Genomic DNA, 22788 nt, shown 5'->3' with positions numbered 1-22788 from the left:
CACCCGTTATTACACATTGCGTGTAACATGCGTCTTTGTCATTTGCAGCGTTTAATATATTGATTAATGGAATTGTTGTTAAATTATGTAATATGGTGTTCTGTACAAGCAAAAGCATTAGAGCAGGGGTGTCAAACTCAATTGCATAGAGGGCAGAAACTCAAACCAAACCTTTGGTCGCAGGCCGAACAGGATAAATAATTATTGTATAAACTAAAACTTGATTTGAAAACAAAACATAAGTATGAATTAAAAACAAACAGCAATATTATTCCAGAATAAACATACTTTGCTCTCCATAAAACATATCTCCTGTAAAACCTAAAATGAATAAAAAATAAATGAGAATATAAATACAATTTGTACTTTGCACCAAAAAAATGTGCTTTTAACATAAATATGATTTAATAACAGACAGGATGTTATTTCAGGATTAACAAACTTAAACGGTAAATAACCTAAACTTTGTTCTCCATAAAAAATATCTTGTCAAAACTACAAATTCAAAATGTGGAAAAACATGGAAATATCAATAAAATTTGTGTTTCGCACTTGGGGATTTTGTGTATCCTCATATTCATCTTTAACTGTTCAACTGTCTGTATTTTCTTATCTGCATTCAGGTTTTTCAACTTACTTTACATTAAATTCCTATGCTACAGCTACATAAGCTCCACAAAGAAGGTTTACCGGCAATGTCGGTTAACACATATTCAGCCTCTATTTTGTTTTGAAAGGCTCCGTTTTCAGAATAAACTTTTTGCTCAGCCATTGTGAGGGTTTAGCATCTGCGTAATCCACAGCAACAGAAATTTCGCCCTGCTTATCTCCGTTTAGCACTCCGTTACATTGTGATGTATAGTCGTCCCTATAGTCGTACATTTTCACTTTCTGACACTAAAGACTCATTATTAATGCTCTTGTTGGTCTTGTTTTTCAACCGGCCGATGTGTTCTTTGTCAGTAGATAGTTTTGAAAGTGACTGCGCTCGTCAGGCTACAGCTAACTCGATTGATGCGGGATCGTTCCCGCTAAGTCTTGTGGCGGCAGCTGAAGCGCTGCATTGTGCGATCTATGATTTATCAGCATTTTATAGAGCCGGGCCATTGTAGTAGATGTATATAAAATTATTTCATCGGTCGGATATGATTGTACGCCGGGCCGTGAATTTGACACCTATGCAGTATTATGTGGCACAGTTTGCAATCTACTTTGTTGTTAAAATATTGTTTTAAGCTGAAAAGGACTTCCTTTTAAATTTGGTATCTTTCTCACGATGCAGTGCATACAGAATAAAGACATGATGCTTGGGTTTTAAAAGAAGATTGACTGTCACTTTGGTTTCTGACAACCGGTGAATTCTTCGGTTTTGAATCATGTTGAATTGAACGGATTAATTTTATTGTGAAAATTTTTTGAGAACAGTTGATAATCGCAAGTAATTTAGGTGTTAAATTGTCCCCACTGACTTGCACTTTTTGTTATTCAGGCCATCTCCCCTGACCCCCTAAAAGAAAGAAGCCTGACCATGTGATACGCAGTATGTCTAAGGGTACAGCTATGCTCCCATCAAAAGTGTCCTAGGCCCCGAGCTTGAAATCCCTTCCAAAGCCCGTTTTGGCTATTCTTTGTTTGGCTCATTGGCATTCTGACCCCATGCTTTCTTAGACTTTGAACTCAAAGCTTTTGCAAAGCCGTATTGCTTCTTTAAACACATTATCAGTGGACTTGGGTTTTAAGAATATCACTAATCATCTTAAGGTTTTAGTGCAGTTTGGCAGCATCATCAAAGCCTTCCCGAGTCCATTCACGGGCTTGGGACACTGTAAAAAAGTGCGATACACACAAATATAAATCGTGACTAGTCATTTACTTTTAGGAAAGGGTCTGCTTCAATTCAATGTGAAGCTTAATTAAGGATAATACTTTTAGAATGAAGATCAAAAATATAACAGTGGATCAAATGCAGTCATTATTCAGTACAAACCATTTGTCTTAAATATTTCTGGAGCTCGTTTCATGTTTTAATCAAAATTTTAAATGAGTGCACATGGTTTGCATTATTGTAATAGCAAACCCTCACCCGCTGCATTTATTAATAAGTATGTTTCATTTGCTAAGCTAAGTTTTCCGCCTACACAGCGGCGTCTTAACCTGGCATCTTGTGAGTCTTTAATGAATAATGAATGTCTAAACATATCAATTAAGTGCATGGCTTGTTTTAAAGACTAACTTGATGTGAATGGTTGTACAGAGCAACAGTAGTGTAACATTTTTATTAAGCTTCTATCCTTATTATTCAATTAGAACGCAAGATACATTTTTTAGCGTCTAGGGCTGATTAATTTTAAGTTTTCAACATAAAAATTGACAATCAGATCATTTGTTAAATTATTAAATCAAGGGTATGAAGACATGGAATGGTGTTGCATACATTTTTTCACTACATCACAATTAATAGCAATAGAGCTGCAACTGACGATCATTTCAATGATCAATTAATCAGCCGATTATTTTTAATTGAGGAATCGAATATAAAAAAAAAATCACAGTATTAATTTCGTCTTTATTCAAATATAATACATTTTGTGGACAAATAAGGAAATAGTGCACAAAACAGAATATTCTACAATATAAAACAACAAAGAAAAACATTGTTTAATAACAAACAAAATACAGACTAATAAATGCTATACACATGCAAAAATACACTACAATACAAGTGCAAAAAAGACAATTTTGTCGTTTAAAGGCCATGAGCTTTTGGAATTAAGACATCATTGCAAATCTGAACCAAGTGACACGTATCAATAAGAACATTTCAAGTGTTTGTCAAATAATTTGATTTAAACACAAATTAATGGTATACACCTGCAAATGAATAAGAATGTTTTTAAAAAAGTGACAATAAATAGGTATTTGTGTCGTTTAAAGGGACATGAGCTTTGTAACAAATAAACACAAATGTGAAAACCCTGTAACATGATATTCAACATTAACCGGCAAAAAGTAACTACTATCACCTTTGTTCACCAACTCACTCACGTTTCCTTTTTTTTTTGAGAACTTTGAATTGCAATGCTAACATTTGAGCATGTCATTGAGGATGATCTTAGTGATGATAGCTGCTTGCTGTGGCGTGTGTGACGTCTCTTTCTTATCATGAAACTTGTCATTGTTTTCTGTTTTCTATTGAGGTAAAAAGAATAGTATGAGTTTTCTTATGGCACAATATAGAAGGACAAAATAATCACTCAGACTTTGCCAGAAAATCAAAACTTGATGCTTAATTTCAAACTTATAAAAAACATTCTGTACAAGTTGAGCTTTTTTAAAAAATATATTTTTTAAATAAAACGCAATTAAACACTGCTTAAGCCTACTTCCTTTGGTCACATGTTTATGATAATATTGTATTTTCTCGCTCACTCACATGCAGTCACTATAAAGCTAACACACACTAGCACATCAAGCAAGCTACCACAAACTACAACACGTTTCCTCACTTAATTACTCGGACTTTGCCAGAAAAATAAACAATTAAAATTTGCTGCTCAATCTTACTACCATTGTGTGAAAATTGAGTTATTTTTTATGAAGCACAATTAAATTTTCTTAAGATGATGTAACTGAAGTAAAATGTCTCGCTCTCGCTCACACATCATATTGAAAAGCTAACATCAGTTAGCTACCAGAGACAAAGGTTGCATTTCTACACTTGAAAACGCAAATGATAAACAAATAATGTAGTGGCTTACCCTGCTATTGAGTACCCTTCATCCCCGTCAGTGACACCATGTTTTGGTTTTGATTGCTACCTCACCATTGTGGTGCACCTGTGCCATACCACTTTTTTTTGTTTTGTGAAGTGCTCCCATACTTTAGCAGACTTCAGACGAACTGTTGAATATGTTGCACACATCGTATTTTATACAATAAAGCCTTCTTTAAGTAAATATGTGTTGAGTGAATAAAAAATACTAACGCTTCGTACGAGGTTGGTTCTGGACTATCGTTCGTAATTTGAACTTGATCGTAAGTTGCTTCAGTGCTATGTTTTGTATGGAATGTATGTTTGGAAGATGAGCTTCAACCGTTAGGCGACTTGCTCCTCCGCGCTAAAATGTGGCAGGAAAAAAAACTGTTTGCAGCCTTGTCAATAGTGTAAACCGTGAATATAAAAGGTGGTACACTAAACAAGAAGTCCGAAACATTTCTCTACTATAATTGATGTGCTTTTAACAGCACCAATAAGTCAATATAGTAATTGGTAATGTTTTATAATAATGTTGCTTTAAAAACTACCCATTTCTATCTATTTCAGGGTGCAGACATTTTGGCACTTTCTGTTGACTGAGAGTAATGTCCCAGTTGGATAAAGTTCAGGTAATGATCAATCCTGGTTTTACCTGTTTTCCGACGAGTGCTGTGATCGATTGTAAACTGTGCCTCAAGTAACTGATATATTTTTAAATTCGGTCCAATTGTGAAAATTGCCGCTCCTCAGATGGTAAAAATTGGTGGATTTTCTGATGTGGTTATGAAAAATGAACAGGTTGAATCAATCAATTAGTTATTAATTGCACCTTATATAAGTAAGGAAACGTGTGACTAAATTAATCTTGTATCTTTCTCTACAGTACAACCGGTTAGTTTTGAAATGTAACAGTGCGTTTTTTGTTGAACAGACCAGGGGGGGTAGTGAGTTACCAGACAATCATTGCATGAAGTAGTTTGGACCTAAATCTTGTGATAAAAAATTCCTATCATTTTCGTGGCCACTTTGCAGAAAAATGTGTTTGCGCACATGATTGCACTGCGGTCTGCTTGTGCCCCCTCGTCTCCTCTCAAAGCTCCTCAATCTCGAAAGCCCCCGCCCGTGATTGCGATTTGGCACCTCGAGCCACATTGTCTTCATCTGGAAATATTTCAGCCGCATTTGGGGAGCTCGGGATAAAGGAGGAGAGGGTAAAAACACACCCTGTTGTGTGAATCCTAGAGAAGGCCTTGAACCCTGCCATTCATCCCTTTCACTTCATCAGCTGAGTCTAATTGCCAGAGAGGACAGAATACCCAGGGCCCAATTGTTCTTTATCCTCTTTGGAGCCTCTGAGGCATGAAAAGCGAAAGGCCTGCTTTTGATCTTTTTTTTTTTGTTAGTTTTTTTTCCTCTTCTATCATCCCCTACTATCCTCTCCTTTAGAGTGGGACACTTCTTTTCAGACTGTGCCCCCTTCTTCATCCACACTAAATAATTATCAAGCTCTGCTTCATTAAATAATGGTGGGTATGGAAGGTCACGATGGGAAGGGCCAGAGGTCCACAGGGGTGGCTGCTAGGACGTGGTGGCGGTCCCCAACTCATCTCTGAGGCATGCTTCTTCGCGGCCACTACCTTTTATATACCTTGACCCCGGTTTTCGTTTGCCTGTCCTAATGAGACCCTCTCATGCAGTCCAAGCAATGGAGGTCTTGCAATGGCGAGGTTGGGAGGCCAAAATACAATGAGACACAGAACTGTGCTCAAACAAGAGCGCATCTGTGCTATCTTATTAAAACTTTGGAAAGGAGCTCATGCGTCCCAGTGTCCCATAGGCATGGAGAGCAAGTCTATTGACACTTACTTGTCCTTTGCGGTCAACACCTTTCAGTCACAAGGAAGGCACACCCAAGCTCTCATCTCAAATAATTCTTTAGAGAGTATTTAGTGATGCAAAGTGCTTAACGTGGTCGGCGTGGGTACAAAGAATATGTTTTTACTGGGATTAAAAAAAAAAAACCTTTTGTCCTGAAAAAATGATGAGCAGTGTCAAAGCCTCCCTCCCTACCTCTCTTGACAAACATTACTTTTATTAAAAGAATTCAGGGGCACCAATCTCCCCCATTGCCTTTCAATTATTATTTTTCTTTATTTATAAATGGATTTCGAAGCATACATATGCTCGCTGATTCTTGTCTCAGATGTGCAGATACACTTTTTTCTTGCCCTTATGTACTGGCCTCTGCACCCATCTCACAATCAGAAATATGTCAAAATGTGACGACTAAAATGTCACTTGGGTGATTAAAGAAAACGTACCAAAAACAGCAAGACCGCACACCTTGCTAACTCTCAAAGAAACACGACAGCAAGACATGCTATGAGGCGTGGAGCAAAGTGACAAACAAAAACACAAGTAGCCCCAACAAAAACCTTAAAGCAATCATGTTACGCACGCCTAACATCTGAGTACTTTGCCAGAACAAAGCCGAGCTGCTGTCAGTGAATCGATCCACTCCTGAAGGCACATGTTCACGCGCACGCACGGTTTTACACATACCTTTCGCTCTCTGATTGCTCCCTGCTTCTTGCCTTCTCCCCCCTACCCGGGGCCTCTAACTCTCTTCTCTGACTGCTCCCTCAGAATGTTCCTATTGATCTAGCCTACTTCGTCGGAGTTAACTCGCTGATAAAACCAGACCGAGTGCTCCTAACAGCATGGTATTTGGATGGTTGCTAACGATATTTACAGAAAACATTTTGAAAACCTGATTTGTTCAAGGTGGCACAATGTGAATGCACCAATCTGCCACCCTGCCTGTCTATTTGAGGCTTCTACCATTGCTTGGCACAAAGCAGAACATTTTTTTGACTAGGACTTTTAGTTGAATATTTATTTTGAGAATATTCGAAGTAGCAAGTAGGGCCTCCAAGTGAAATTGCAAGTTTTGAGGGCAGTAACCCCTCGTTTTTTAGCTGGGGTGCTTTCCGAAAAAGTCTCACAATCGTTGAAACCTCTTTTTTTTGTTTGTGTATGTATTAAATAATTTATTATACATTAAAAAACAAAGAAAAAACAATTCTTCAGGCTGAAACATTTGTTTAAGAAATTGGAGTACTGTATATAGATACCTTGGTTTTATAACGGGGACCAGATCCACCCGCGAAAAGTAAATATTCGCCAAGTAGCGTTGCACCTTCATAAAACCGCCCCAAAAGTTACTTACCTCTATATAAACTCATTTCCAAAGGGAAAGTATATGACTGAGAAATTAACAATTCTAGTTCTGCAAATGATAACACACAACACAGTTGAATGAATGGTTTTATTGTCATTATGCAAAAGTAAAACGATATTGGAGGGCTTCTTTCAGTGTAATAAAGAAAGCATCAGGTGTACTCACATGGAGACAGATACCCACAATGATTAAATTAAAACCGTTTCGAATGTAGCGGTTAGTTGTTGATCCAGGTAATTCGTTCCATGGCTAATGGACCTGCCGTTGGCAAGATACAGGGTTTAGAGGTGCCTTTGAAGAGTTGTTAACCTAGCCATGAGCAGTAGGCCAGACCAGCATCACTTGCCTTCTCCCAGACGCCTCTGTCGTCGCTTCTGGAACCCGATAATCCATAAAACACCCGCTGGTGATTACAATTTTGTTGCACTCTTCTGACTTTCTTCAGTGTCCGATATAATTAATGAATTTATTTTCAATGTACCAAGACTGTAAAAGCTAGTGGTAGCGGTGCTTCCCAGTTTCGTTTGATCCGGAGATTTTGACTGTGCATGCCGATCCAGGCTGTTAGGTTGGTGTATGCTGTCAGTCAACCACAATCGGGCACACAGACTGTTACAATCATCAAACACAGAGCGCCCTTCCTAATCTGTCCCCACAATGTGCTGTTTAACAGAACACAATGCAAAATACAATTTCAATGACAATAAAGACAAAATCCATTCAATTAAAAATCTGCGAAGCAGTGAACCAGCGATGAGCAACGCGCAAAGAAGCGTAATTAATGAATAAAGTTTATTACAAGTAATTTGTATCCAACTTTGTTGGCGATGGAAAGCACATTCCTTTGCCTTTTGGACTCAGCCGCAGTCTGTCCAAGCGATATCGTTGACATTATGATTTAAAAAAATGAAATTGAAAAAGATTTGCGTGTACCTAATTAGGAGTTTAAACTGTAACATAATAGACACTCAGGCAGAGAAAGGGGCTGTTTAGCCATTCAGAATGAAGAACAATGAAAATCTAAGTAGCGAACAGCAGTAAGTAAACGTCAAGAGATTACTGTGTAGGTAAAATCAGTTGAGGTCAGACACTGCGAACGTAGGAGGGTTCATTTTTTGCCTGAATGTAAAAGTTACAGTATCTCATATTTTCTGGATGACCGTTTTAGAGTTTAGAATCATGAAACTCCAAAGTTGTCTCACTGTGTTAAGTCTTGAATCGAAGCCAACCTTCTCAGAGGCTAGGGCCATAAAGAAGTACCTAACATGTGAGCGATGTAGTTTGGCACTAGAATAAAAATACTTCATCCAAGCTGAGCCGTTAGTAATTGATTTTTTTGGTGACTATAAGCTAGGAACATAGGCCTCAGTAAAAGATTTACTGTAAAATTTGAACTATAAGGCGCAACTTTTTTCCCAAGCTGTCAACTGTGTGGCTTTTGCAATGATGCGGCAAATGTATGCATTTTTTTTCTAACGCCGCCAGGGGCGCCAGAGCAGTGAGGGTTGAAGTGGGACACGTAGAATATGTGTCGAGGAAGACTCAAGTTTAATGTAATTTTGCACTTCGTGCATGAATAACACTAGCATGAACAGACCCTCATCATGGAATAGGTGTCGATCAAAAGGGGCTTGCTAACTACTATATTGAGAATAATTTTACCAGTCCATTTTTTTGTGAATAGCAATAATATGGTGAAACGAGCGGATTACTTAAGCAACGTCCAACGAACCAGAGATGTTTAAGGCGGATTCCTATTCATCTGTCGTCATTGTCGTGTGTTTTGGAGTAAATATTTTACACTGTTGGATTTTATGAATTGTCCTTGATGTAACAAAGCCATTTTCACGGATATTCCAAAAAGTTAGACTGCCAGGGGACATACTGGTGAGTTACGCCGCCCTTTTAGTTTTCGAGTATCGTGTTTCAGACTGATCGTGATGTTTCTCTGCTGACTATATTTTGGAAGAGTTTAAGCTTTCCAATGATATGTGGTGTACAGTCCAAAAATACTTCACTCTTTGCCTTGATTTTACAGAAATGAAACCTGCAATGAGAACTGAACGATCAATCATGTTCTTTCATTATTATGCCCTTCTTCATCATAACTAGCATTGTTGTCATCTTTTTGTATCAAGGTTAAAATGTAAATACAAATTCACTCTTTTTCTCCATAAGTATCTATCAAATCATTATCTGCACCATTTTTCTTCACTAGGGTGGCGGGAGTGCTGGAGCCCATCCCAGCTAATTTCAGGCAATGAGCAGGGGACCCCCTGAACTGGTTGCCAGCCAGTCGCAGGGCACACAGACACACAACCACTCATACATAGGGACAATTTGGAGTCACCAATTAACCTGCCATGCATTTTTTGGGAACGTGGAACGAAACTGAAGGAAACCCACACATGCACGAGTAGAACCTGCAAACTCCGCACAGGCCGTAACACCTCCTTACTTACTATTAAATTACTAATTATACTAAATGCAATAACTTAAGATTGTACTTTAGTCTGTAACATTTAATAGTTATTAGTCTGAAACGTATACACTGAGTGGAAAATTAACTGAGAAGACTCTCTTGTGAGTGATTAAACTGTATGTCAGTTTGAGTACACATTTTTAACGTCTTTACTGCTGTCATGTTCACAAGATTCCATGTGGGAGGGTCTGCTGATAAGCGAGCCATCTGTAGTGGGCAACCGATTGACATGCTGTAAAGCGAGATTTGAGAGTGTGGAGAGACTTGACTTGACAAATGTTGGCGCGTAATGAGACAGAAGGGAGTAAAATAAAGCAGAAGTCTGTCCAGAGATAAACAATTAGATTTGTCCCTGAGGTAGAGGCCAGGCAACGCGAGGACTCTCAGACTAACAAAATCAATATGGCTTCCAGTGAGAAGGGTTGTGGGTAAGAGGAATGATGAGGTTATTATCGTTTTCTCACACAAACACAGAAATACAGTAGGGAAACAATCAATCCTAATTGAAATCATTTTTGCTAATATGAGTACTACAGTAAATTATTTTATGCATACGTTACATTCTGTATGTCAACTGACACACTCACAATATGCCCTTTACATTGTAAATCTAATTGATTTTCCTTTCTCATTATGACCTTTGATTACATTTTAATAAGGTTAGTAATACAGTGGGACCTCGCTACTTCGCGCTTCGACGTTCGCGGATTTAGAGCTTCGCAGGCTTAAAAAATAAAAATAAATTATGTATATATTTTTTTAAGCATTATTGAAGGGGCGTCGCTACTTTGGTTCCATGTTCGCGGGTTCAGAGCTTCGCAGGTCTAATAAAAAAAAAAAATAATTAAAAAAAAAAGTTTTTAAGCATTTTTGAAAGGGCGTCGCTACTTCGCAGATTTTCACTTTTCGCGGGTGGCTCTGGGCCCCATTAACCGGGTCTAAAACATAATAATAATAAAATTCAAATTTTTAAGGTGTGCCGCTACTTCGCGGATTTTCACTTATCCCGGGTGGTTTTGGTCCCCATTAACCGCGATAACCGAGGTCCCACTGTATAGACACAACACAATTTATTTTTCATTTTTTTTTAAATTAAGCTTACTTTTTTGTGTGGCAATTAAAAAAGAGGCCATTCATAGGCAAACACTGAGAGATGCTTTCACACCCTGTGATAAAACTCATAATGGAGCATGGTCAGACTGGTCAGTCCCAGTGGGATGTCTCCCTATGGAAGACTGTTCTAGACTTACAGGTTTAATCTAACATCTCACCAACGCTCCCAGCAGGCTTCACAAGGGTAGCACTGCCAGGAAGGCAACTAAGGGTGAAGCTCGTTCACTGTGGCATTCAAGAAGTCAACAACACGAGATGGTCATGGATTTTGGGGTGGGAGTGATATACAGAGTCTCCTGAGATTCCTCTTCTGCCTCAAAGGCGTGAGTCTGTGCTTGTCGCCTTTTTTCCATTGAGATCCTGACAAGACACCCCAGTGGGCTTGTACTACCTTGGCCTGGAGTAACAGGGGATTAGGCATGACCATCACTGAGGCTTTATGAGACTCGTAGGCACTGGTCTGTCATCCCAACAAAAAAAACGCAAGAGGAAAAAAAAAAAGGAAATGAAAACCTTTTAGTTGTTTTTCAAGACTAAATTATGCTACAGTGAATGAAAGATATCCTTTTCAGAACATTGGTCTATAAGCTCTCTTTTCTTTGTAGAAGATAGCACCTTTTTTGTATTAAATGCTATCTTGTACTTACAGTATAGCATCCATCTAATCCGGCACAGATGGAATGGACTCTTTCCACCACATCCACCACCTCTTTGACCTGCTTTCTGGTAGGTGATAAAGGTCTTTTAAAACAACGACAAGTAGGCTAAAATGCAATTTCTTCCCCAGGACCATCACCACCCTAAACCAGCACACAAAACTTTTAAAATATATATATCTTGCAACTTAATTGGTAATATTTGTTGTCGTTAAATATTATTTTACTACTTTATATTGCACTCTATTCATTGAATTTATATTATATTATTATTATTATTGTGTATTTACCTGGCATGTTCCATTTATAGTTAAGTTTTAAACATTTTTTAGGGTTTTCATTTGTTAAAACATATCGTAAATATGAAGACACTCTAGAGTGAAATGCACAAAGAAAAATGCATAATTTAAAATAATAGATACATAATCATAACCATCAGAGTAATCCAAATGAAATGTTTGGGACTATTGTCGGTATTACTTGGAAAAAAATGACTGCCAAATCTCATGCATGCTTGCGCCATCCAACCATTCCCCCTAGACATGCGTCGTATTATCTGACAAACCAAATACAGGAGCTTTCGTGAATGAATCTATGGTTGCTTTCTTTTCTTCCAAAAAGAAAAGGGGGGGATTTTTGAATAGAGTGGAGGTTCTTTATGCAGAGTCGAGACGTGGCACCTTCCAGAATATGAGAGATGGCGATCCCTAATAATACAGAGCTATACAATGGTTCTGACAGGCGAGCAATAAAGCAATCAGGGTCCCAGGCATTCCAAATCTCTTTACCGCCCACCCTCTAACAGACTGGGAGATGGACGGCTGACCTGTGGGCTGTCAATCATGGTGGATACCTGCTGGAGCCTGATCAGGGGGAGTCGAGGGCACCAGTCCATCAGATCTGTTTTCACACTCCAGACACCGATGTTGCAAGTATAACCAAAGATACAAAAAGCTCTACTACCTTACTCTTAATTAGGAAATATGCGTGTTTGAAATTGGAATGGGTGCATCTTGAGATTCAGCGGAGTCACAATGTCATGAATATAATCCCAGTGAGAGTGTGAGTAACCTTATTCCTACGGTTATTCCTACGGTTTGGGAATCGGCCATTGATCTGTCATGCTGTTTTGTAGGAGATGAGAACTCTGCATTGCTTCTCAAAGTGTTCCTTAGTCCATGTATACGTGCTGTGCATTTGTGTATGTGTGGTTGATGTGTGGTGATGGTTCTGAAGGACTGGGGAGGGAAGAAGGGAGGGGGTCTTCATTCAGTTCATTAGCTGTCTATTGCTCTTCTCTGCTAATAGATCACCATAATAATGTGGTTAGTTAATGGCTTTCTGGTGTTTCCTCTTGAGTTTTCCTGTCTGTGGGCTTACTACTAGAACTCCTCTTCTGTTTCTTTTTTTTCCAAGAAGGCAGCCTTGTGTTCTGCTGCCTAGTATCGACAATTTGCTTTAGCCGCCTGCTCTACAGCCAAGACTGCAAACAGGCTGGCCACATGGACTCACACTAAATAAATGAAAGCAGAATCACAAAAAACATGCCTATCTTACATTCTGTCTCTTAGAGGATGAGAAATGTATTTGTGCAATGCAATTTGGAGCAGTGTGTTTGACAAAAAGTGTGTAAAGTGCCATTTATTTTAAGGATGGGTGTGTAGTCTGAGGTTTGCCTAAAAAGTTTGAAAATATTTTTTCTAAATTGAGATTAGAGCTTTATATATTTTTTTCCACCGGGCCTATCAGTTTTTATCTTTTACCCTAGGTGTTCAGTCCACAGAGTGCACTACCCTGGAGGAAAAGAGGCAGGGAGTTGGTTTTGTGCGCGTGTTCCTGATTTTCTTTTGTTCAAGGATGAAAATGGTGAAGGCAAGAAAAGGACTGCTTTATATGCAGGCCAAATACAAACCCAATCCCCCAAACAAGAGGAAGGAAGATTTTTTTTAATCGAGTAAGAATTTCTTGACTGAGGCTGCAACGATGATTTCAGCCAACCGCAAGTTGAAGTTTGAAGTTACGGACACCGCCTTTAAAACCACCTTAGATTTCAATGAAGTTGGTTTTGTATGGGTACATGACACATTGAATCATTCCAATATTACAGATTTTGGTAACATTTAAATTTCTCATTCCAAAAGGCACTTTCTCACAGACGATTTATACTCAGTAAAATTCGGACTATTAGCCGCGTCTTTTTTCCCAAGCTTATGCAACCATGGAAGACGTAAGTTTGATGTAACTTTGCGCTTTGTGCATGGGTAAAACTATCATTAACAGACCTTTGTAATGGAAAAGGTGTAAATCGAAAGGGGAGGGCTAACTACCATTTTGAGAATCATTTTAATAGTCTGTTTATTTGTAAACATACTTTGTAAATATCTTGTGTTTCAATGTAGGTACGTGTGGCTTATAGTCAAGTGCTACAGCTAGGCTAACAACTCCCGAGCCACCATTGCAGAGCCTGGCTAGTCACTAACGCTAGACGCATTACTAACCGCTACGTTCGTGTACCTTCTACATTATTCATTGCAGAGACCTAGCGTGCAGCTAGCCAGCCGCTCTCCAAATTACTTTCTTATTCTGAAAGTAGAAGCCCTCCAATTCCTTTGTACTTTTCTATATGAAAATAAAGAACAATTATTCAACTGCAATTCTGTTTTTATATGTAGATCTATGGTTGTAATTTTGTTACAGTCGTAATGGCGTAATCACAAGGCAAGTTTGCATGTTACTATGATTAAGCTCTCACAAAAAACCAAACTAGCCCAGAAAATAAACTTTTAAAATTGGAAATCGCATCAAAATTGCAATACAAAATAAAATTGCAATCATTTTTTTTCCCAAAATCTTGCAGCCCTGGTACATAGTGCACATAATATTTCAAAGTTATATTTTTCAAAATTGCAAAGCAGTTATACGAGTGACAAGTAAATATAATCTGGATGCACGGAATGTTTTACAGTCAGTTTAATGTGACATTCATTATACAGTGTTTGACTGATGGATGCTCAGTTGAGTTATCTTTTTTACCCTCAAAATAAGGGAAACAATCTTCATAACCCTGCAAATATTTGGGCTAATGAAATGTTGGCTTTTTTGACCAAAAATGCATCTTGCCAATTAGTAACTCTTCACAACAACCATAAGGACTATATTATATTTGAGTGGTACTGAAGGCCATTCTTCAACATGAAGAAAACAAAAAGGAAACCGATCTTAAATAAAAGTTTACCGTTACAAACGTTTTTGAATATGCCACTTACCCATAATTATCCCCAATTACTAAGGTGAAATTTTGTTTTTCACACTTTTATAATTATGGAAAAATAACTTTAGTTGTATAGAGACCTATTGTAAATAAATAAAACACTTTTGAGTTCTCATTTGGACACACGAAGTCTTAAAAATGCTCTAATATGTAGCAATTACTCATCGCTGCCGAAGGAGCATTTTTTTCTGATTTCAAAACTTCCCTCAAAACACTCAATTCAAAGTGAATTCCTCATTAGGCAAATGTGACAGAAATTGACCCCCTGTAAATTGTTCAATTTATTCTTGAATTCAGCTACTAATCTCATTTATGAAGAGACATTATTTCACTAAAAACTTAATGAACCTCCACCAATTCATTAAAATAATGTTGAGGTATTTTATTCATATCAAATCTAAATAATCTGGAACACGCCTTATTTTTTGGTATTCGATACATAGACATGAAATTGCCTCAGCCAGTTAAAAAAAAAGAAGCGCTTGAGGCGTTGCGCGACCCCTGGACCTTTGTGACCAGTGGCGTGTCATCCCTCACTTTGTCATGTTTAACTAAAACCAATCCCCATTCAAAGCTGCATCCATCAGTGTTAGTTGAGAACAATGACAGATTGCTTTCCTGCCACACTCAAAGCATCTGGATTCATTCCTTTCTCCCCCTCTTTTATTTATGGTAAACAGCCCGAATAACAGCTGGGCAATGGGAGTTTACAAGTTAATCAATTGTTTGTTAGCAGTCACGGCGATGCCCCATCACAAACCATCTGCGAGCTAATGTTCATTTACCATGCCAATTTACCAACAAGCAACCGCATATCTATGCAAATTCCACACAGGAAGGTTCAATCTCATGACCTCAGTACTGTGCCGCGGACTCGCTAACCACTCACCCCTTGTACTGCCTAAAACTTACATTCAAGTTTAATTTAAATGCATATGATCAAATCTATTGCTTAAAAAGGGGCATCATGTATTACTTTGATTTAATTATGTGTGTTTCAAAACAAATTTGATGAAATGGTTCATAAAAAACAAAAACACATACATATTTTCTGCATTGTAAGGCGCGCCAAATTATTAGGGCACTTCCCCCCAAAATAGTCTTTTGTAAAATATTTTAATAAATAAGGCGCACTGGACTATAAGGCACATGGACAGTAGAAGCTAGGATTGCATAGAGAATAAAAATGCATTTAATTTGAAATAATGTATTTTTTAAAACATTCACATTATGACTAAAATGAATCAATTCATTCATAAATGGTGACTGTTTGCAACTTCATTTCAATGTAACTGCATTTCCAATTTTATCCACCCTATTTTCCAGTCAATAAGGCACACCGGATAATATGGCACCCTTTGAAATATCTGTCCATTTCGGGGATTTTAGGTGCGTCTTATAGTTCGGAAAATTCGGTATTTGTCTGCACGTACTGTATATTTCTACCCCGGCCACTCTGCCAAATTGTTTAACTTCATGCAGCTTGTGACTCAACAGTTTTGCCTATCCCTGCTCTTAAAACAAAACCCAAATACTAAAATGCATTGGAAAACCTGATTGCTAGTGATTAAAAAAAAAAAAAAAAAACTCATTTTTTTCTATTTTAGTTTTTTTTACAACACACTGTATTTTTACTGTCACCACCATTTGTCGTTTTTCCATATACAATTTGGTGGATTTAAAAAGTATTATAATCAAATACTCAACTAGTTAATTTGAGGCATTTTAGCATCTGATTTCCAGTCAATGTTTTTGGTTCAACAACAACTCCAAATGAATAGTTCCAATTTGTTAAGGAAATTTGACAAGGAAAATATCTCGTTAAACCCATTTTATCCGTCCTGTCTTGGCAGCTTCAGGCCAATGTTGGGAAAGGGCAACATTTATAACCACGCTGTGGGTTGCAGTATTCACCTCTCTTATTTGCTGTCTTCAGCACAGCTACTTATTTATAATCCCACCAACCTCATGTGTTGCTCTTGCCTGGTTACTTGCGTTCGCATCATACAGAGAGGTCATGTCTCCCTGCCTTTTTCCACCACTGCTCTTGCATTCCAACATGGCTCTAGGACAGCAGCCCTGTACTACTCCAAATCACAAAGAGGCCCAGATCAGAGCCGATGCTGGACCTGATCCAGGCCCTCACAGTTTGGGCAGCTGGGAACAGACTATAATAAGCGGAGACAATAAGAACTAGCGCGCCTCCCACACTTTGCATGAGGTTTTTGATCTGGAAATGAAATTAAATGGTTCCATTGCTTTCCTGGTGACTACATGTGATCACTGAAAAATTGCAATAAAGCCTTCATAAAATGTCTTTGATCAAATTGAATGGAGGGATTTACAGTCCTGGCCAAGTGCCCAATTTGGCATTGAAAGCCTGTAACGCATATTTCCTGTAGTTTTTTTCTAATTCATGATCATTTCAAGTGCTACCTGTCCAATATGAATATGTTTACATTCAAAGAACTCATGAAATATCAAGCAACCAATAAATGTATTCAACATTAATTGTTTGGTCTAGGCTGCCCCGGCCTTTGTCTGTATACATTTTACTTACTTAAAAACACTTCTAAAGAACCAAATTTAGACAACAGTTCATAGTTATACTTTTAAAAATATAATTTCATTTGTGATAATACATATTTCTACAGTATTGTGACTAGAATTAACATTTGAGTTGTCCAACTTTAATATATTTTCAAAAATAATATAATTTCACCAAGATTCAACAAAGCCACAATCATACAGCTTTATATTCAAAATTAATACGAAAAAAATATACGGCAAAGATGTTAGTCACAATGGCAAAGTGAAGAGAAAAGGTTTGTAATTTTTCTGGTTCAGCCTTCAAAAACTATGTTTATTTCAACTTGACAAAAAAAATACTTGCAGAGGGAAAAAAACAACTTGAATTGAAATCAGATGTCAAGTGTATCCTCATTTGTCAGTAAAACGGGGTCTTTGTTGTTTTGTATGAATTTTTGATTCTCTTCAATTACAAGTAGTATCCGTACCTAGGTTTGGTATTAAGTGCTAGCTCAGTAGCCTAGATGGTAAGGCGCCCGCTTTGAGACTGGGAGGTCGGTGGTTCGCGCCCCGGCCGAGTCATTCCTAAGACTTAAAAAGTGGTCGGTTGGCTGCGGCTGCATCGGCTCGCTACAACGGGTCAGGTGCAATCGACATTTCGTTCTGTGTACATTGTTACACAGAATGACAATACAAGGAAATTATTATTATTATTATTAATTCCCCATACTAATTTTTTTCTCTGAAAAACATGGTATTGCATTTATTTGTTTTAGAGTGAAACATTGTCTTGCTTCTAAAGGTATTGACTTGTTATAACTGGCATAATGACCTGACAAACGCCCAATAAAATAACCCTATGAAATGTATTCGTTGCTGAAACTGTGAAGAGCCTTTAAATTGGCGCATTGTTGGATTTTATTAAAGTTGGACATTTAATTATTCGCATTCACTTTATTTTAAAATTCATGATGCTTGAACACGTTAAGCAGTGTGAACTCCTTGAAGAAAAATGAACACATGCAATTTAAATATATTGAACCTGAAGGTAAAATGTTTTTCCATTTAATCAACTGCTGATAATTTTCTTTTGGAGTGTGTTTTTTTTTTTTTCAAATGTTACAAGAACACATCATGTGTTTTTTTTCCCACCTCAGATGGAAAGTAGCTATATTAAAGGCATTCTATTTTAATGAATAATAATGAACAGTTTGCGACAATGTAGGCTACAGCGGCACTTTAATAGTCTCTTGTAGCCTCTTAAGCCTCTGGTGATAAATCTCGCGCAGACTCACTCGTATAACTAAACCCCAAACCTCATTCAACTTCACATCCATCAGTGTTTGGCTGAAAGCGATGACAAAGCACTTTCAATTACACCAGTAACTGACTCTGGAAACAGTTCATAGCTAGGTCCAGTTGGGGAGAGCGTGTGTGGGGGTTAGGAAACACAAGGGGGAGGGAAGAAATGCTGGTTGGGCATCCGTTTGACTCACTACCAAATAATAAAAAGGGTGGTGCGACGCGGGGACACAAGGGGCGCTGCATGCATTGCACACCCAAGGACAATTCACCTATTTTGTGTGCTGTCACCCCCGTAGTCTGATTTATGGTCGGGACATCCTTCTTATGACCCATTCGTCCATCAGCTCCCGGCTCTAGTATACTCTGCAGATCAGAGGCTGAAGTTTCAAAAGGGCTTTCGTCTGTCCACTTGCACGGTCGGGCCGCAACAATTAGTCGACAAAAATCTATAATAGTAATTGTCAACAATGTTTACTGTTTTTCCGACAGAGTAAGGCATCTCAACACGAGTCTGAGAGTTGCTTATGCGTCTGCCTCAAGTGGTAACATACAGAAAACTACTTTGTCAATATTACTTATACCAAAACTTCTAAAGTTTGGGAGCATTTTAGCCTGGCACGGCAAATAAAAAGACTGCCTGCAAAGTTTACTAAGTGGACCTTCCGTATCATGGTTGTAGCTCGGTGATGCACAAATATTTTAAGAGCCCATCGGACAGTTGAACAAAAAAAGAGTCTGACCTGAATCGCTAAGATTCAACCACCATTCAAGCTGATAGGGTTTGGTGACGCACATTTAATACGCATATATTTCACCATAAAAGAGAGCTCAAACGTTATGCCGGACCGTTCCTGACAAACATATTTAAATGCATGCATTTCGAAGAACAAACATCAGTTGTTAAAATGTTAAACACGACAAACATCTGTTGTTTAAACCGTTTGATTTTAAAGTGTTGAGAAACATTAAGCTCTTTTTGTTTTGCAGTTGACAACTAAACAAACTTGCACTTAGTATTTGTTTTATTTAGTTTTCTACTGTTCTATCAACACATATTATGCAGAGGTAGTAAACCAGTGTATGCTTTCAGGGCCCTCTGCTAAAGAAAGGTTGCATTGCACAGCAACTCACCCCTTGTGGTGCTGTGGGCTTAGTGTTCTATGTCAGGTTGGGAAGAGCAAAGGGGAATAAATGTTTGGTTAATATAAGAGTGTTCTTAACTAAAGCCACCCCCATGTGGGGGATATGGCTTTGGTATATAGATAGATCATTCTACATGTAGTTAAATCAACATCATGCTAAATTTAAGAAGAAAAATACTAATTATCCGATTATTCGACAAATTGTTTGAATAGTTGGTAACTAGTAGAATATAAGGAGTTGTTAGCTACAGTACTATTGCATTGCTAAAAGGGGGGGGCGTAGTGCGGGAGACTGAGAGCCATTCTTGACCCGAAAACCCAGTCGAACGAAAGAAGCGCTTTTGGAGAAGCCATCAGCTCGCTAAATGTTCCTAGTGGCCAATGTTGGTGTTTTCCTTTCCCAGTTTTCCCCATGGTAGCATTTTTAATTATGAGGTGAAGTGTGAGCCTCTCTCTCAAAAGTTAACGTCCCGCTGTTAAATTGGAGAGATTTTTACTCCATAATTGTGTTATCCTCTCCAACACTTTTGACTGCCCACTCAGTTTGAATAGGCAAGTAATTTCAGGATATGTCCTGAAAATTAATCAACGTGCAGAATTTTTGCAATAGAAAGTGGAAATGAGCATAAATCTGAATGAATAATGGCAAGCATGATAGTAAACAATAATAGCAAAGCCAGCAGCCGCAGCATCAGTCAAGGAAAGGTCTAATTCAGAAATAGATAAATGATAACTTTTCTCTTTTCAAAAGTCTTTCATTCCATAATAAAAGAAGGCTGATCCTCCTGAGTCCCTGATTTTATAAAGCGGTTCTGACTCCAGCCCCCCCGATGAAAGGCCCACACTTACATCAGCAGTGCAAAGCCTTTACTCTCTAACTCCAGGCAATTATGCCACAGAAAAGATCTTTGCCTTCTGCACCCCCAACAACAACAAGGAAAAAAAAATGGCAACACCATTATTTTATTTATTTTTCTCTCAAGCAGAGACGTAAAAATAAGGTTGCTCTTCACAATTGTAATCACCCCTTGCCCTTTGCAATAGCAACAAGAACGTAGCGGAACAAGCCACGAGGCAAAACAAATCGCTGGTGATTTGGAGAATTATAAAGATTTTAATAGCTGCAGTGCTTCTCCCTTACATTGGTCTTTATTTCCAGGAGTCAAAGTTTCCTCTACGCCCCAGGCTGTTAAGAACCAGTAATTGGCCAACAGAGAGACTTAGTATCTCCCAGAGTGATTGAGCGTATTTGTTGCTACGAACTGCAGGGTATCGCTCTAAAGATCACAGGTCCAGGTTGTGAGAAACTGCAACTTAGCAAAGCGCGCTGCTGTTTTCTGGCATTTAAGTTATTTTCCATAGAGTTTATTTTTATTTTTTTCCCCTTTAAGTTTTAACCTTTTGTTTGTCTCTTCTTTTTTTGATGATTAGATTTGTTTCAAAGATTATTTGGCATGAACAATCGGGCTTTGTCCTATGATTTTAAATCAGCTTTCATTTGTTTATTTATTACAGCAAAGTGGCAGACTATTATTCAGACATCTTGTAAATGTCTTACCAATGAGGCAGAGGGAATCTTTTTTTTTATTTTTTTTTTTACCTTTGACGTACACTAAATATAATGGTAATCGATTACCATAAAGACATAATCTGCACGTAATTTGGTTAAAACATGAATGGAAGGAACACAGAAATAGATTTCTATTTACTACATATTGTTGAGGATAATATTTTTTCATGTATTATCGACTCCATAATATATTTTTTAGAATTGACATCTTGATTTGATTCCTACAATTAAAATATAAAACTGAGACCATTCTCAATCAATACACTACACAATACATTGCAATCAGTTTTCTAAGGTACTTTAATATCATTCAAAGTCAGTTTTTTTGTCAATTTTGCAGCATAAACAGAGAAATAAGATTGCGTTTCTCTCAGCCACTCTTTTGTATAAAATACCAGCAAAAATCTAATTTTTAATAAAGAACAAAAAAACAAAAGTGTAGTAAACAATCAAACATGGGGGGAGGTAATATTTTGCATTTTTAGCATTATTTTATAAATGTATTGCAATAAATATGGGACAATGCAATTAGTTTTTAAACTTTTGTATTAGTTCACTAAAGTGGAAGCAACGCATAATTGATTACATTTGCAAAGTTATTCTTTTGCAGAAAGATTGTGATGAAACATGTCAGACTTCTGTGTTGCAATTAGCTAGTATAACACAAATTATCCCTCACTTTAACATAATTAATCTGAAATAAACTAGAGGGGCAATGTAGAGTATATTATTTCTAATAAATGGTTTTGATTGTCTTACCATTTACACATCATTTTAACTGAACCCACCTCTTTGTGAAGGACATTTTCTACTCTCGACATTGTTTGAACTGTTGCCCTATGGTAGACGATTTAGGTCCATCAAGTCGAGTTGCGGGTGGCAAGGCAGATGAGTGGTTAGTGTATCTGCAGCACAGTTCTGAGGTCATTGGTTCAAATTCAGCTATCAGCGTTCTTGTGCAAATGTTGCATGTTGTCTCTGTGCTTGCGTGGGTTTCCTGCGGACATCCAATTTCCTGCCATATTCCAAAAACATGCTTGTCAGGTTAATTGGGGTAGTTGCAAAATGGATAAAACACTTGTTACAACGCTTTGAGCAATTATGACAAGGGAGCTCTTTTTTAAATTATCTATTCTATTCATAAGTGACATTTTGCCCTAATCATTCATTTGAAGCCTTTTAGTCGCCCATTGAAACTAGACTACTTGTGAGATTTTTTTTAGACAATTTTAACCTGGAATTCATATCATTTTACTTGTATCGAAGTTTGCGACCACAAGCACTGCCATAGCCAGGCCAAACCCACCAGGGAGGTGTAATCGAGTTTGACTCTTTCCCGTTGGTGTCCTTGTTATCGTTGTCAAAACGGCCAGTGCAGGTAAGATTGGGGATGCCACTTAGAGCTTTTTAGCTTCAGCGTCTTTTGGAAAGAAATAATAGTGAACTGGCCTACCCCTGAGCCCACATCCCACATCACTGCACCCCTTTTCTGCCTGACAGCCGCTCAATGGCGAGTGTCTGCCAGCATGCCGGTCGCGACGGGGCGGGGGAGAAACGCTGCCAAGGAACCAGAGATAGAGATGATTACCACTCCCCTCCCGGTGTCTGCTCACTGCAAGCTGATACCTACTAACAAAGTGCTGTCAACATGTTGGCGACGCACCAATTTAGACTTGTACTACGTTGTGCCTGGGAGTAAAAAAGATATGTCTCACAGAGTCT

General features: G+C 38.0%; 1 protein-coding gene across 1 annotated transcript in view; it reads left to right on the top strand.

Annotated features, from left to right (window-relative positions):
• LOC148362955 (uncharacterized) overlaps positions 1-22788 on the top strand; it is a 124922-nt gene that overhangs the window by 6146 nt on the left and 95988 nt on the right. Inside the window, exon 4 of the mRNA XM_088340553.1 lies at positions 11243-11319. Within this exon, the coding sequence (XP_088196679.1) occupies positions 11269-11319 (51 nt within the window). The 5' untranslated portion in view covers positions 11243-11268. The remainder of the gene's footprint in view (positions 1-11242; positions 11320-22788) is intronic.

This window comes from Urocampus carinirostris, chromosome 7, assembly GCF_059441175.1.
Source record: "Urocampus carinirostris isolate Australia breed hairy pipefish chromosome 7, RoL_Ucar_1.0, whole genome shotgun sequence".
Lineage (NCBI taxonomy): Eukaryota > Metazoa > Chordata > Actinopteri > Syngnathiformes > Syngnathidae > Urocampus > Urocampus carinirostris.
This window is presented reverse-complemented; position numbering and strand designations above follow the sequence as displayed.